General features: G+C 34.0%; 1 protein-coding gene across 2 annotated transcripts in view; it reads right to left on the bottom strand.

Moving 5' to 3' along the window:
• gria1b (glutamate receptor, ionotropic, AMPA 1b) overlaps positions 1-16655 on the bottom strand; it is a 90229-nt gene that overhangs the window by 38023 nt on the left and 35551 nt on the right. For both annotated transcript variants that reach the window (XM_056446424.1, XM_056446425.1), the window contains exons 4-9: positions 11317-11501; positions 8546-8599; positions 6027-6185; positions 3210-3377; positions 1045-1149; positions 587-697 (exon numbers count right to left, since the gene is read on the bottom strand). In XM_056446424.1, the coding sequence (XP_056302399.1) occupies positions 587-697; positions 1045-1149; positions 3210-3377; positions 6027-6185; positions 8546-8599; positions 11317-11501 (782 nt within the window). The remainder of the gene's footprint in view (positions 1-586; positions 698-1044; positions 1150-3209; positions 3378-6026; positions 6186-8545; positions 8600-11316; positions 11502-16655) is intronic.

Below are 16655 nucleotides of genomic sequence, written 5' to 3'. Positions count from 1 at the left end.
TTTCAAATGTCAAACTGGAAAAATAGATTATAGATTAAATAAATTAAAAACTGATACACTGTAAAAAATGCTTTTCTTACTAGACAAAACATATTGTTTGCAAGTTCCTTAAAACAAGCTAAATAATCTGCCAATGGGGTAAACCAAATAATTTTATGTAAAAAGGAAAAACAAGATTAATTTGCTTACCCTATTGGTAGATTATGTAGCTAATTTTAAGCAAAAACGCGCTTAATTTGGACATATTATTTCTAAAAGCAAGACAATATGCTGTGCTTGTCTATAAAATACTTCTTGATTTAAAAATTTTTAGATATTTGACTAGAAACATGACAAAAAAATCTGCAAAAAGCATTATGTTGCAGCGTAGCACCTTTATTTTTAAGAGTTTGGGACTGGAGAGTTCATTTGTGCAGTTCTGTTTAGTGCAGACTTCAGCTAAATGTCACACCCCTCCTGATCATTATCTGCATGAAAAAACTCGCACAGCATTTTATCTTGATGACACTGATGACTTGTAATCCACACTGATGTGATGCATTGCCAGATCAGGGAGACAAAAAAAAAACAGTACTGACAAACTCACCAGGATGGTGGTGACGACGTAGGTCCTGTTTTGCAGTCCGAACGTCTCGTTGAGCATGTTGCTGTAAGTAGCTGTGCTCACATATTTCTCACGTTGATTCCAGTAGCCCACCTGCAGGCAGGAGGGAGGAATATCACAGCAGCGCACAGGAATTTCAGAGCCACTATTTTTAGATTGTTAAATATTCATATTGACGGCTTAAGAGGAGCTGTAATCATTTGAAATGCATAAGCGGCTCTTTAAGCCGGTCTGTGACTAACACTTGATTCGCTTTCATCACAGCCAGTGCTGAAGTTTCAGGTGCAACCTCAGGTTAATCATTAGCAATCAAATTTATGTCAGGAGAATGTCAAGAACATGTTTTCAGATTTCCACTAAAAAGTTAGAATGCATGCTCATTGGGATTAATGAACCCTATTTGCGTGCAAGCAGAGAGAAAAAAAAACAATCCCATTTACTTTCTTGGGTCCGCTTGGGCCAAACTCCATCACGCTGACAGTGAAGTTGGTTCGATGTCCTTTGTCATTAAACTGAACATGTCCTGTAAGTCCTTCAAACTGCACCTACAGAGAGAGAATCACACATAATCGGATTGTTCATCATCTCATATTAGCATACGCAGAACTTCACTATCTGTGAAAGCTGATTTACATTTTTGTACAGGGAGTCAAATGACACTTATTTTAGGGCTGCATGAATAATTGAAATAAAAATGAAATAGCTATGGCTTAGTGCCATTATCAAATGGCAAAGTCTGTGCTTTTATTAAATATATTCACTGCTTGTGTTTTAGAGTGAAGCACAGCATTGTTTATATGTACACATAAACAGCTCATGATCCAGTGTTTTCACTGTCTCAGAGTGGCTTGGCTGGCAGTAAACTGCAAGTTTACTTACAGTAGTTCACATGTAATGTGCATATGGAACCATGGCATGCACCAAGCCAGTGCTGTCAGCAAATCCAGTAGACCCCCTAATACACACTGGCTGAATAAATGAAGTGATGTCTTACATTCAGTTGGAAAGATTAAATACATAATTTGAGGCTCAAAACGCAAGTTCTTAGACCAGAAATGCCCAATGTAGGCCCCGCGGGCTAAAGTTGGCCCATGGTTACCTTTGATTTGGCCTGCCATCCCATCTGAGAAGAGAGGAAGAATATTGGGGATGGTTTCGAGATTGTCAATTCAAATTTAATGTAACCCTTTGTTTGTTTTATTATTAAAAACTAACTGAAATTGAATGTTTCAATAAAATGGTGTAAATTAAAGAGATTTTGTTTAAATGTACATACTGTCACCCCACAATGCAGAGACTTTGGTGAGCAAATCAAGATTCTGCCTGACTAGTGTATTCAGCTTTAAACTCCACTGTGTTATAAATGTGATTGTTTATGTTTTTATTGTAATAAGTTGCCATTTAAAAAGTTATTCTGCACTAGTTATTGTGATTTTAAGTAATAATGTCTATTTATTTTGAAATATTATTATTTTTTTAAATTACCCATGGCGACTTTAATGTAATATCATTTGGTATATTTAACTTCGGCCCACGGCTCTCAGTGGTATTTGGTTTTTGGCCCTTCATGTGAAATAGTTAGGGCACCCCTATTCTAGACAAATGGTCCCCCTTTATTAAACACCTTGAGGAACTCCCTAGCCTTTAGAATAAATTTCTTTATTCATTTTTATTTTATTTTTCTCATTATTTCTATTTTGTACTCTTTGAATGTTACCAAGCCTTTCATGTCAAATGATAACATATTGACTAAAAAATATGACATAATGAATTCCCTTACTGTTAACTTTGATCTGGAAGGTTTTGTGATTCAAGATGATATGACCTTCTTTTTTTAATTAAGATGCACCTTTTTTTAAATATTCTTCTTTTAGATTTTCCCAAGCCTCTCATGTTAAATGATAACATATGGACTGAACAAATATGGTACACTGTTTTCTCACGGTCAACTCAGAAAGTCTGGATTGATATGTATTTTATTTTTATGTTTTTTTTTTTCTTTCAATGCCGTGGTTGTGGTAGGGAAGAGGTAATGTACTGCTTTAAATTGTAAATCCAAAAACTCAATAAATAAATATAAAAAATACCCTTTTCTATAATATTGTGCAGCATTTGTATGTGTCCATTTTTTTCTGTGCATCTGAAATACTACAAATCAGAGTCAGGCTGGCTCTTCCTCTACCTCTAAAAGCTTTTTGGTCTTGAACCAAATACCTAACAAGAAAAGCAATGTGAACTACGTGAGTTACGACACTAGCTGAATTGATTGCTCACCGTTAATATGCATGAATGCATGCACAGAGGCTCCAATCACCTTAGTTAATTTCTTTTTTTTTAATGATTGCTGAGAATGTCATCAGATAACAGATGAAACCAAAGCAACGTGTGATTGCATAAAGACACTGAATCAAATAACTTTGAATTTTAAGATGACTGTAACACTTTGTTAGGTTGTGGGCAGGTAATATACAGTAGTGCCATGTGCATTTCTTCATAGTTTGGCTCTCAATTCAACAGAAATATGAGATTAATTCTGAAGTTTGCAGATTCTCTTGTTCTATCTCGCTCTTGCGTCATCTTTTGTTGTGAAAACGGCTCTGTTTACCTGCTGTAAGGCTCTCTGGATGTCGATGCCCTGACCCCAGGGTGCAGGAGGGTTTGCCAGACACTCTCCTGCATTCCCTCTGCGTGAGATATCAATGCGCTGCTTTCTCAGATTCTGGAAGGCAGTGGCCATGACAGTCACCCCATCATATGTGAGCGCTCCAGTGTACTGAAATAGTCACAAATAAAATGAACAGAAAAAAGACAAAGAAATGTATTCACATACATTGAATTTCGGTTTCCTGTCCTGCTGTTAATTACTATTTATTTAATTGTTAAAACTCATCTTTGATAATGGCATTTAACTCCATACCTCACTTAAGCAGTTCAGTGATTATGCTAATTAGCCCCACCTCCACTCATTCACATTATTTCTGATCACCTGCTTCAATTTCACTTGCTCAACTCAAGCAGCAGACAAATGAAACAATGTCAATATCAGATAAATTCATCCATGTATGTTTAAATCCAAAGAAGAAGAGTGAATTATACATTTCACATGTCAACATATCAGAATGTATTGCTTTCCACAGCATCAGACACAACCTGATAATTGATATCAGTAGACTTATTTGGCTACATTATCAAACGTCTAATGCATTGCTAATGTTACACAAACAATGTTCAATTATTTACAATTTCAAGCTCTTAAGGCAAAGGAATTTGGGTCAATATCCTATTTTGGAATCTGCAGAAAGTGATTTACCATGCATGGATTAAATGCCATATTAAATGCAATGTCTATTTAAACATCTGCGGAAATAAATCTAGTTAAAATATGGGTGAAAGAATGCATTGGCCCACAGCGACCTTTGGTTTGGCCCTCCATCCCATCTAAGAAGAGAAGGAGAATGATGTGGAATTTTCGGGGGGATGTGAAAATCTATAGATCTACTGTTGATCTACAAAAAAAGCTAACTTAGATTAAATGTATTAATTAAAAGTTTTGAAGGAATCAGATAAAATAAATTAAATACAATCACTTGATGGATAGCGGACATTGCAAAAGACATCAGCAAGCGAATCAAGGCAAGGTGTATTTTTAGTGTTGTAAATGAGATTGTTCATGTTTTTTATTGTGAGATGTTCATTAAAAAATGTACAAAAATCTTTAGTTATTAAAACAATTAAAGTATTTTAAATGTAATGAATGATAGTATTAATTAAATAAAATAATAGATTATATAAAGAATTATAATAATAAATTAGGAAATTACATTGACAACTTTACAGTTTGGTTTATATACCTCCGGACCACCACCCTCAATCAAGTTTAGTGTTTGGCCCTTTATAAGAAAAAGTTTGGGCACCCCTGATCAAATGTCACAAATACATAAAAGAATTATATAAAACATCTTGCTGATAGGATAGTGGTAAAGTATAAAGTTTTAAACTGACAATATATATGTTTTAGGACTGTACTGTGGCCTTTGTTTGCATATAAACTACTGTTACACTTCTGTAAATCATGGTAAAAATATGATTGTGCATTTACAGTATTTTGATCAGAAAAAATAAGCAGGACACATTTTAAATTACGGAACAAAAACATAAGGTCTCTAACATATTTTATGCAATAGCTGACATGTGTGGCATACTGGTGAATTTAGGTGAAGTTTTATAAACTAATTTCGAGAGAAGCATGTGATATGAGTGATCAAGGCTGGCTTCTCATCCGTAATCTGTAAAAATCCAATCAGATTGAGCCAAGCTTACAATAAATAGGTTTTCAATTTCGATTTTTAAAAACGATTTCACTCTACTGCCTTTATTATCCCCCCTTCCACTTCATCTCCTTTTCCTCTCTATTCTAGGGGGAACTCTCTGGACCTACCTGATCTTGGAACCAGGGTATGAATTACAGGGGGGTTTTGGGGGGATTGACCGCCCTAATTAATGCTTGATCTCCCCTGAAGGACGTCAAAACAAGCTTTATGTGGGGTGTGGCGGGTGGATCAGCCCTCTAATAGTGAGAAGTAGTTTCCCTGATCTGTATCTTAAATAATAATAATATTAATAATTAAAATAATAGATCATACAGACATACATTTGATAACCCCTATAATGGCTCATACCATCATATCATCGCGCCAATCAGTCTTTGCATGAATCATTCAACAGTAAACCAGCAGATCTAGAGAAGCGATGGATATCATAAGTGGTCACGGCACAGTTTTCTTGTAAAATAGGTGTTTATATTTACATGGCCTTAAAGTAAAGTCAAATTAGATGCATATTGAATAGTTTAAGCTAGTAACCTCTGAAATAGTCAGGTTACTGTATGTCAGAATACATTTAATATCCATTAAAACATTGAAAACTTAAATACGTCTTAATAAATTGGATGTCATTTAAATAAATAGATACATTTAATTCACTGAAAACAAAAAAGTCGACCCCTCTGATCGCCAATGCATAATTCACACCCTGCTCAAAACCCCCTCATATATGCTTATTGACCAGGCGGGGGCCTTGCGCTCAATTATCTCCAAGCTCTGGGACAGCATACCAAATCTACCATTAACGCCATGCATGCCTGAGTGTGAAGTCTTAAAACTACATTTTTGAGACTGTGTTGACTGATGTAATAACATGTTGTTGTTTTGTTTTTGTTTTTGCTGTTGTTGTTTTCATATCCATATTCAAAACAGACAAATAAACAATGTTAAAAGCATAATTTTCACCATGGGGTGTTTAACAAGTCTAAGTATTAGGTGATGATATGTAAATTCAAGGTCTTTTCAGCTAGGCGGACTGCTTTTTGAGTTCATTATGAGAGCATTTCAAATCATATTTTATGACTAAGACCTTGCTTTACCTTGAGTCTCCTTTTGGGGCTTTTCAAGTCTTTGCTGTCAAACTCCAGCCAGTCTTGTATTGTCCTGCTGACAGTAGGGTTTGTGTAGTTCATCAGCTGGAAGCCTGTCACATTTGCACCTCCCTTCCTGAACTCAGTGAGATTAAGATCCAGAAATCCCTGAGGTAGATCAAACACATCAAAATCTGCATTTATTCATATGTCTAATATCTATCAGTCCTGCTCTGATACACAGACTAATGGGCAAGTTTAAGGACTCTAATGCAAAATGCAAATGCAATCATTTTAAATGTATTGTATTATTGTACAGTGAGTTAGAATCAATTAGGATCATTGGGTGTAATTAGTTGCAAAGTAACTAGTTACAGTAATCAACTTACTTTTCCATGGAATAGGTCATTTAATTTCAGTTACTTCAAATATACGTGACTAAAATAATGTGCATAAATTCAGCAGTCATGTATACTTTTATACACTTTTTTTAGGCATACTTACACCCTCTTAGACCAAATAGAAAAATAAATGCCCAAGAGCAATCATATAGGAGCATTAGAGTAATCTGTATGATATTGTGATATGACAGTCAGCGTGAAAGCTAATGATCCAGCAACAGGCACAGATGATGCATGATGGGTAAATATCACAGTATCTGTGTGATAACAGTTAATTGTGTTTGTGTGTATGTTTGCTCATTTGGGTGACCGGCCCATGTGGTGATGAACCCCAGGGGAGACTATGGTGCAGTGTTGTATCCTTGCTGTTTAACCCAGCAAAATGGCTCATGAGTTGGCATCTCTCGTCTTTCGTGAACTGGATTATGCACTTGACAAAAGTTTGAAGATTTTTTTTCTTCTCCCCTTGAAGAACCCAATTAAATATTTATTATTCCTCCTGTGAAGTCACATTGCTGTATTACAGTTTCTTCATTCAGTCAGAAAATTGCTTTCCAAGCAACTATGTTTTTTTACTCCAATAAATGATTAAATAAAATAGTAGCTATGAAATATTAAAGCCATCATTGAAAACTAAAAATAACTGTAAAAATAAGATAAATTATATAAATAAATATAGAACATATATACTGTAATTGAAAACATAATTTAATATAATATACCTTGCAGTTCATGAGTGCTGTATTACAGTTAAGTTTTTTGAGCAATAATTATTTAGCTTTTTCTAAACTGCTTAATGCAATCATAAAATATTGAAAAATAAACTGAACTAAACTAAAACAGAAACAAGGAAACAAATAAAAGTAACTAAAACATTATTTTTAAATTAATATAATAAATTAAATTGAATATTTTGTTTCATTTTATTTTTTCATGATGCCTTTCTGTGTGGAGTTTGCATGTTCTCCCGGTGTTTGGGCCATAGTGAATGAATGAAAGTGTCTGAATGAGAGATTGTATAGATGTTTCTCAGGGTTGGGAATTGGCCAAAAGCCATCCACCACATAAAGCATGCACCAGAGTAATTGGCAGTTCATTCTGCTGTGGCGACACCTGATAAATCAGAGACTAAGCCAAAGGAGAGTAAGTGAATATTCTTCCATGAAATAAAATAAAATAAAATAAAATAAAATAAAAAAAATAAATAAATAAAATAAAGTAAAAATAAAATAAAATAAAATAAAATAAAATTACTAAATTAAATAAAATAATAAAATTAAATAAATAAAAAATAAAACAAATGAAATGAAATGAAATGAAATTAATTTAATTTAAAAATACAACAAAATAAAATAAAAATAAAAAAACAAAACAAAACTGCTGTGGCGACCCCTGATAAATCAGAGACTAAGCCAAAGGAGAGTAAGTGAATATTCTTCAATAAAATAAAATAAAATAAAATAAAATAAAATAAAATAAAATAAAATAAAATAAAATAAAATAAAATAAAATAAAATAAAATAAAATAAAATAAAATAAAATAAAATAAAATAAAATAAAATAAAATAAAAAAATATATATATATATTAATAAAATAAAATTAAATTAAATTAAATTAAATTAAATTAAAAATATATATTAATAAAATAAAATAAAATAAATTCTATAGAATCCTGACACAAGAGGCATAAAAATGTATAAAAATCTATATTTATATAAAATATAAATAAATAATAACATAAAATCGAGTAAAAATAAGGGCTCAGATTTTTACAAGTGAATGCGTAATGATTGCTACACCCTTGCCACACACTCCCACTCTCATTCATGCAAAAAAAAAAGGCATCTAATGCCTTCCAGAAAGAGAACAAATGCAAATTCGGTCAGCACAGAGAGTAATTCTGCAATCTGTCAGCATTGTGTGCTGAATTTAAAATCATGAACTCTACCAGTCACACAGAAGAAAAAAGCTGAAAAAAGAAGCCATGCAACATAAACCACCACCATCAATTTGTCAAAGCGTTCCCTTGCGATGTGCGAGAGGTTAACCGACAACTCATCTTAAATAGCCTCAAGGCTCATGGTTCATTCATGCAAACCAAAGAGGACACGAGACACTTCACTTACCAGGTTTGCTAGTATGTAATGGTAGTTCTTCAAGTTCTTTTTCTGCGCTGCGATCTGAAAGACAAATGCACCATACATCAGGGCAAAAAACCACAATCTTCTCTCTCTGCGTCAGCTAATGGCAGCCCTCTTTCATTCAACGCCAATTAAAGCATAATTTTTAGCCCGGCTCTCTAAATAGCAATGAATAGGTCCCATCATTCAGGCCTTAATTGCACACCATTGCAGAGCTCACTGAGTGTGTGCTATATCTGTGATCAGAAGGGGCAGTCGAGATGGAGGAGGAAAGAAAGATTTGGCATCTGCCGCCATAGGAAGTCCAATTATGAGACTTAATGACTACATGTACATGAGGAGCGTAGGAACACCTGTGAGCGGCAGCGGGAAACACATCGCCGCTGGGGTTAATTTTATCGAATGCAGATTTCTGATCATCGGCTTTGGCAGCGCTTACTTTCAGATCTTGTCAAGTCTGGATGGAGTTTGTAGTGAGGAGAGTAATTGGCTTGGTTTGCCTGAAGGAGGAATCCGTTGTCTTTCTGATAGAGGCATGGCATAAAAGTGTACAGAAGAATCATGTTCTGTCCTAGAAGATGATGTTCCTTGAACCCACTGGCATAAAGTGAAGGTGTTTTTTATTAAAGTTCCAAAAACTATTTCAAAGTCCTGAAAAACTTGTTTTGCTTAACCCTTTATTGGGCAAAAAGCTGTATATGGTTATTTCATTGACATTGATTGTAATATAATTTGTATTCAATTCAATTATTTACACTTCAGGGTTTTTCCCTGCTACAAGATAACAATACTCACAAGACTCAGCAAAGTGTGTGTGAAAGGTGAATATAAAGTCCAGGAAATCAGTCCACGATGCTTCAGTAGCTATGTTTTCATCCAAAGATTCAAATTAAATATAGGTGGCAAACTGGAATATCGTATATAAGACATGCGAATAAAGCAGCGTTTCCATCCAATGAGTCAAAAAGAACAAAATCGTCACTTGTTGATTAACTGGCACCAAATATCAAAAGTAAAAATGGAATTTATTGAGGTAGGAGAAGCTGCGTGAATCTTTTCTTTATTTAAGATATTACTTGCGCCTTAGAAGACAATGCAGATGTGCAATGAACACGCAGTGGGGTTTGAAGACGTGAGACGCGGAGCACAGATGCTCTTGACTTTTCTGGAGGTAATTAATAATATAATAATACTAATACTGAAATGGTTAAGGCGTTTTAGAGTGACCAAAACAACATTTTAGATGCTTTACAATGTGCTCAGCTTGCTGGTTTGTCCATTCACACACATTTTTCACATACTGCAATGCACATACTGAAATTTGTTTGGTAAAAGTATTTCCATCGTAGTTTATGTACATCTTTTTATAAATGTACATTTAATCTTATCGATTAAAATGTTAATCCTACTCAGTTATGCGCATATGTTTTTTTTTTTTTTGCACATTTTCAAAATTGATGCGCATCTTGCTGTTTCCATCAACCGTTTTTTAACGACTTATCTTCAAAATGCGCATGAAAATAGGTGGATGGAAACATAGCTAGTGAGCGTTGTCTTTTGGATGAGACGTTAAACCGAGGTCCTAACATTCTGTGGTCATTTAAAAAACCCAAATTTGCCCACTGGCTTCTGTCCATCATGGCCTGCTAACCATTCCCATATCATAATTGGCTTCATCACTCTGGCCCCACTCCACCAATCAGTTGGTGTGCGGTCTGGTGCAATATGGCTGCAGTCGCATCATCCATGTGGATGCTGCACACTGGGAGTAGATAAGGAGATTGCCCCCAAAAATGCATAAAATGTCCAGAAAAGCTTATTATGAATTATTATTTACAGTATTTCAATGAGTGCTTTATAAAAAGTTAATATGCCATCAAACTAGTTCTTCAATTGTCCTTAAAGCATGTCAAAACCTTAATGAAATCAACATAAATTTTTAGATTGATTGCGATTTCTTTTCACACCCTTTTTGATGAAAACATTTAAATTAGATTTACTTATAGCAATTTGCCATATGCAATCTGTCATCTGCCAGTCAGTTGTGTGCTAGTTCTTTTTTGTCTCCAGTATGATTATTGGGCAACATGGCCGTACTTGCTTGAAAGCAGGTTTTACTTTACAGAACCCGCGAGTATTGCAAAGTAAAACAAAACAGTTTTTTTTGTGTCATTTACACTACTTCAAAAGTTTAATGCAAATAATTTATAACTTTATAGCTATGTACATTTCAACTAATAGCAATATTTAACACATTTTTTTAAGTCATTCCACTGAATTCCACAATTTTCTCCTCAAAATCAAAGTGTTACATTTTCGTCTGGGCCATCCACCTATTTATGAATGATCACAATACACTGACAATACATACATGAAAAAATATACATGAAGCATTCACAGGGGCAGCACGGTGGCTCAGTGGTTAGCACTGTCGCCTCACAACAAGAAGGTTGCTGGTTCGACTCCTGGTTGGCATTTCTGTGTGGAGTTTGCATGTTCTCCCCGTGTTCATGCAGGTTTCCTCCGGGTGCTCCAGTTTCCCCACAGTCCAAAGACATGCGCTTTAGGTGAATTGAATGAACTAAATTGGCCGTAGAGTGTAAGGGTGTTTCCCAGTACTGGGTTGGAGCTGGAAAGGCATCAGTTGTGTAAAATATATGCTGGAATAGTAGGCGGTTCATTCTACTGTGGTGACCCCTGATAAATAAGGGTATAAACTGAAGGAAAATGAATGAATGAATGAATGAAGCATTCACCAGGTTTAAGATGGAGTTGAGTCTCTCCAGCTCGCAGTCCAGAATGATCTTGAACTCCTTTTTATTTTCCAGATCTTGGATGGCTTTCAGGAATGCCGCTTCTGTCAGTGTGTCAAAGTTTATGGACGTCACCTGCCAGGTCTTCTCAGCCGCAGTGTCCAAGATCTTCTGCAACACTGTCAGACCTTCAAAAAAATAAAAATAAAAATGAGTCTCATGATTGAATATTCATAACAGGCAGCTGCTTGCATGAGTACACATTTGTTTCAGCACAATATGTCGAAGCATCTGTACATATCAGTGTTTTAAACCATCTTTGAATACTGTAACTCTGAAGGAGGTAAAGTCCTGATTTGGAGAAAGGAGAAGCTCTGTCTCCACACTCGGCAGGGGGTCCCTGCTGTTCTGCTCCAGCTCTAATCAACATCTGCTTTCATATCATTTACAATCTCCCGCTTAGAGTTATGGACAGCTCAACACTTCAGATGTTCATCTTTTCTTCAGCGAAGAGAATTCAGGATGTTTTTTTTTTTAAAGAGGACAAGCATCAAATGTGTTTGATGTTGTTTAGTATGATGATGGTTATGAAAAACCTTGAATGATCATAGCTAAATGAAGCATTCTGATGTGCAGCATTTATTTTTACCCTAAACATTGCGTGGTGACAGGGGTATTCTTAAAGCATTACGATGCATGCATAATCACTTATAAACCAACGTATAATATTTAGCATAATCTGATAAATGATCATAACAACAGTTGAATATATGCATGTATTATGCATTAATGCTTACATAACTGTTTATTTTAAAATGCTTTTCTTCCTCATTTATGTTTAGGATAAAAACAAAAAAGCAATAAATTGCACATAAATAAAAGTTAAAATTACATGCATACACACATGTGCTGTAAAGCTTCTAAATACAATCGACGGTTTGTGCTTTATGATTTCCAAATTCCTTTTTCTTGTTTATATAAATACCAATCTACCATTTAAATAAATATTAGTAAAACTAAAGATTTAGTTGTATGTTTTTTATTAATACAAATGGTTTGAATTGAAAATGTTTCTGAAAATGCTTTTTTGTACTTTTGCACACAATTTTATTATACTTTATATGGGAAATGATTTATTACCACTTTATGGTATCTTATAGCTATTAGAAAGCAATAAGTACTAATAAACAACCAATATGAACTTTAATAAATATCAGAATACTAATGTGTTGCCATATTATGTCCTCTAAAAATGTTTTCAAAAATGGTCAAATGACTGACAGCTGAGAAACAAAATCAGTAAAATTGACAGTAAAATAAAGTTTTCTAAATAAAGTGCAAAATATTTTTTACTCATTTGAATTAGGGCTTGACGATATGGCCAAAAATTATATCACGATATATTTCTTAATTTCGGTCGATACGATATAATTCCAATATCGATATGGACAATATTAAAAAGCCAGGAAAAAACTGCCAAGAACACACACAATAGATGTCTGTACCCACAAATGTCTGCAAACTGAATTTGCAAAGTCTATAATACCTCCAGGCTCTTACCTTTTTTAAAAATTTTTATAAAAACAATACAAGAAAAATTTATGTTCACTTTTTATTTGTATTTAGCCTTTAAAAACAAGAAATGTTAAATAAACGATCAAATAAATAAAACACTCAGACTATATATATATATATATATATATATATATATATATATATATATATATATATATATATATATATATATATATATATATATATATATATAAAATATAGAGATAGTATGTGGGGGTTAGCTTGACCAACGTGATGAACAAAGTTTTTATCAGCGTTTTATTATTTTTTGTATATGCGGAATATTTAACAATCAAAATATTACCAAAATCTTACAATTCTGACATCCACATCGTAAAAAAACAGAGAAAAAAAAGTGTATAGGCTTCATAAATATTTGCAATAGAAATGAGTTGTTTGAGCATATTCATTGAGTATACATATATTGAGTATAGTTCTGGTTGCTTTTCATCTTGAACGTCCTTTAAGAGTTCTATCTGTCTATGTATATTTGTGCATAATTACCCAATTAAATTAAAAAGGTTTAACATAAAATATTTCTTATATATTTTATATAGTCTATTTATATAGACTAATATTTTATATTATTTTATATAACACATTTTACTTATTTAACAGATTTAATACCTCTATTAATCGCATTCATCAGCTTTGAAATAACCAGATTCCTGATAAATATGTTTGTGAATTTTATTTTGTAAGTTTGCGCGAGGGCTATATCCCAGCATGCAGCGAGTTTATGTGTACGTAAGTGTTAATTTAGGTTTTTTTGCGAGGATCGAGTATTAAGGATCGAGTTGTAAGTGCGTGTGTTAATGTGGATGTTTATGCAAGGGTCGAGTTTATATCTACGTGCGTGTGTATGTGGGTGTATGCATGCATCGAGTTTGTATGTATATGTGCAAGTTTCAGACATGTTTTGAACATTCAATAGCATAGGTGTATATGCAAGTAATTTATAAGTGTGCATGTGTTGTCTATGTGTTGATGAGCCAAGTTTGATTTAAAACGTACACGGCGCCTCATAGCTATCTGTGTTTGCTTCATTGCCTTCTCACACCACTGGTTTGAAGCAGCAGAACCACTTCCACACCACTGCATTAGTCTTTCTCCTCTTATCAACTATTTAGTCTGCATTCTTACTTCTGAAAGCTTGTTCATTTACATCTGTATTCAGGATACTCATTTTGTAGCTAAAAGTTTGCAACGGAGCTTAACCAACTGCTGAGCGCTGGCAGCGTGTCTGTGATGTAAGTCATCACGCAAGTGACATCACGCTATTTCTGACGGCTGAGAACTGTCCGTCACTCATTGACAAGTGATAATGTATAAGATTTTATATATATAATAAAAAAAAAAAAAAAAAAAAAAAAAAAAAAAAATATATATATATATATATATATATATATATATATATATATATATATATATATATATATATATATATATATATATATATATATATATATATATATATATATATATATATATATATATATACAAATATGTGCAAATTTATATCAAAATACCGGAAATGGGTTTAAAATTATATCATTGTTATTGAAAAAAATCTATCGCGATATATTGTTATCGAATTATTGTCCAGCCCTAATTTGAATTAAGATATTGTACTGTAATTTTATTTAGAAATTGTATCTAAATTTTATTTCATTTTGTTTAGAAGGAATAGCACCAACCAATCATCCATTTTTTTAAGTTTAACTTATTATACAGATTGTATCCATTTTATGCTCAAACACATTCAAAAGCATAGTTTTACAAAAATATATCTTTTATACACTTTTATCTTAGATTATAATGATCAAATAAAATTAAAATGTAATCCCCTAACAATTCTACAAAGAAATATTTTTAGTCTTCATTCTTTTCCCTAAATTGTAAAGCTTTTACATGCTTAAAGGTGTTTTTTTGCAGTAAAAGAGTATAAGATGTAGTATACAGCTGAGATCTTAAGAAAACAGCATCAAGATATGAAACTCAGGAAACCAGAAGATATGAGACTTTTGGGATATATCAGGTGTGTCAAACTAATTCACAGAGGGCCAAACAGCATTATGGCTACCCTCAATGGATCAGCAGTCTGCAAGACTACTCCTTAACAACAAATTGTTAAATAATTGTCTCTTTATACAATTCCAACATATTAAAGTAACAAATCATTACATGAATTTGCATAAATATAAAATATATCTGGCTCAATGGGTAGCACTGTTGCCTCACAAGAAGGTCGCTGGTTCGCGTCCCGACTGGGCAAGTTGGCATTTCTGTGTGGAGTTTGCACGTTCTCCCCATGTTCGCGTGGGTTTCCTACAGGTGCTCCGGTTTTCCCCACAGTCCAAAGACATGCACTATAGGTGAATTTAATAGACTAAAATGGCCATAGTGTATGTGTGTGTGTGCATGTGTGTGAACGTGAGAGAGTATGGGTGTTTCCCTGTACTAGGTTGTGGCTGGTAGGGCATCCACTGCATAAAACATATGCCGGAATAGTTGGCTGTTCATTCCACTGTGGCGACCCCTGATAAATAAGGGACTGAGACGAAGGAAAATGAATGAATAAAATATATCTTACTTCTCTGGGTTATTTTAACATGAATCCTTTTATCAAGTTAAAAGTAAAACACATTACTCCATCAAAGTAAATAACAAAGACAATCATCAGACAAGTCGTTACCTTTCTCCAAAACTCTGTCACATCTGAGAGAAGCAGAACTATGGAACAACAAATAATTTTGAGCTGCTAATGAGTGACAGATAGACATTTGCAAATGTCAGCCAAATCCTGCTTAATTGAATGCTACTGTGGAAACGGCACAAAACTATTATGCATTATACTGTAAGAGGTTGTTCATAGCCAATATTTATTCATTCCTTTTCTTTTCGGCCCTTTATTAATCTGGGGTCGCCACAGCTGAAAGAACCGCCAACTTATCCAGCACATGTTTTATGCAGCGGATGCCCTTACAGCCACAACATCATTCAGATCACTGGGAAACATCCATAAACACTCATTCACACACATACACTATGGCCAATTTAGCTTACCCAATTCACCTGTACCTCATGTCTTTGGACTTGTGGCCTAGGACCTCAATACATTTCAGATATGCTCACTGAATACAAACCTAACAGATCACTCAGATCTTTAGGATCAAATAGATTAGAAATTCCAAGAGTTCAGTCAAAGCAGGGTGAATCGGCTTTCAGCTACTACGCCCCTCGCTGCTGGAATCAGCTTCCAGAAATGATCAGATGTACTCCAACATTAGGCACATTCAAATCAAGACTGAAAACACATCTGTTTAGCTGTGCCTTTACTGAATGAGCACTGTGCTACATCCGACAGATCGAACTATTATGTTTTTCTCTTCTTTTTAATTCTTTTATAACACATTTTATCTGCTTTTATGCTTATTTATTTATTTTATAAACATTTTTTTTACCATTTTTATTCTTTGTTTTTATTTCTCTTATACTTGTTTCTTTTATTCCTGTTTATGTAAAGCACTTTGAATTGCCACTGTGTATGAAATGTGCTATATAAATAAACTTGCCTTGCCTTGCCTTGTGGGGGAAACCAGAGCACCCGGAGGAAACCCACGCGAACACAGGGAGAACATGCAAACTCCACACAGAAAGGCCAACTGACCCAGCCAGGGCTCGAACCAGCGACCTTTTTGCTGTGAGGCGAACATGCTACCCACTGCACCACCTATATTTATAGCTGAATTTTAGTTATAATGCTG

The sequence above is a fragment of the Danio aesculapii genome, chromosome 21 (assembly GCF_903798145.1).
Source record: "Danio aesculapii chromosome 21, fDanAes4.1, whole genome shotgun sequence".
NCBI lineage: Eukaryota > Metazoa > Chordata > Actinopteri > Cypriniformes > Danionidae > Danio > Danio aesculapii.
The sequence above is the reverse complement of the archived record's forward strand: the minus strand, read 5'-3'. Positions and strand labels throughout refer to the sequence as shown.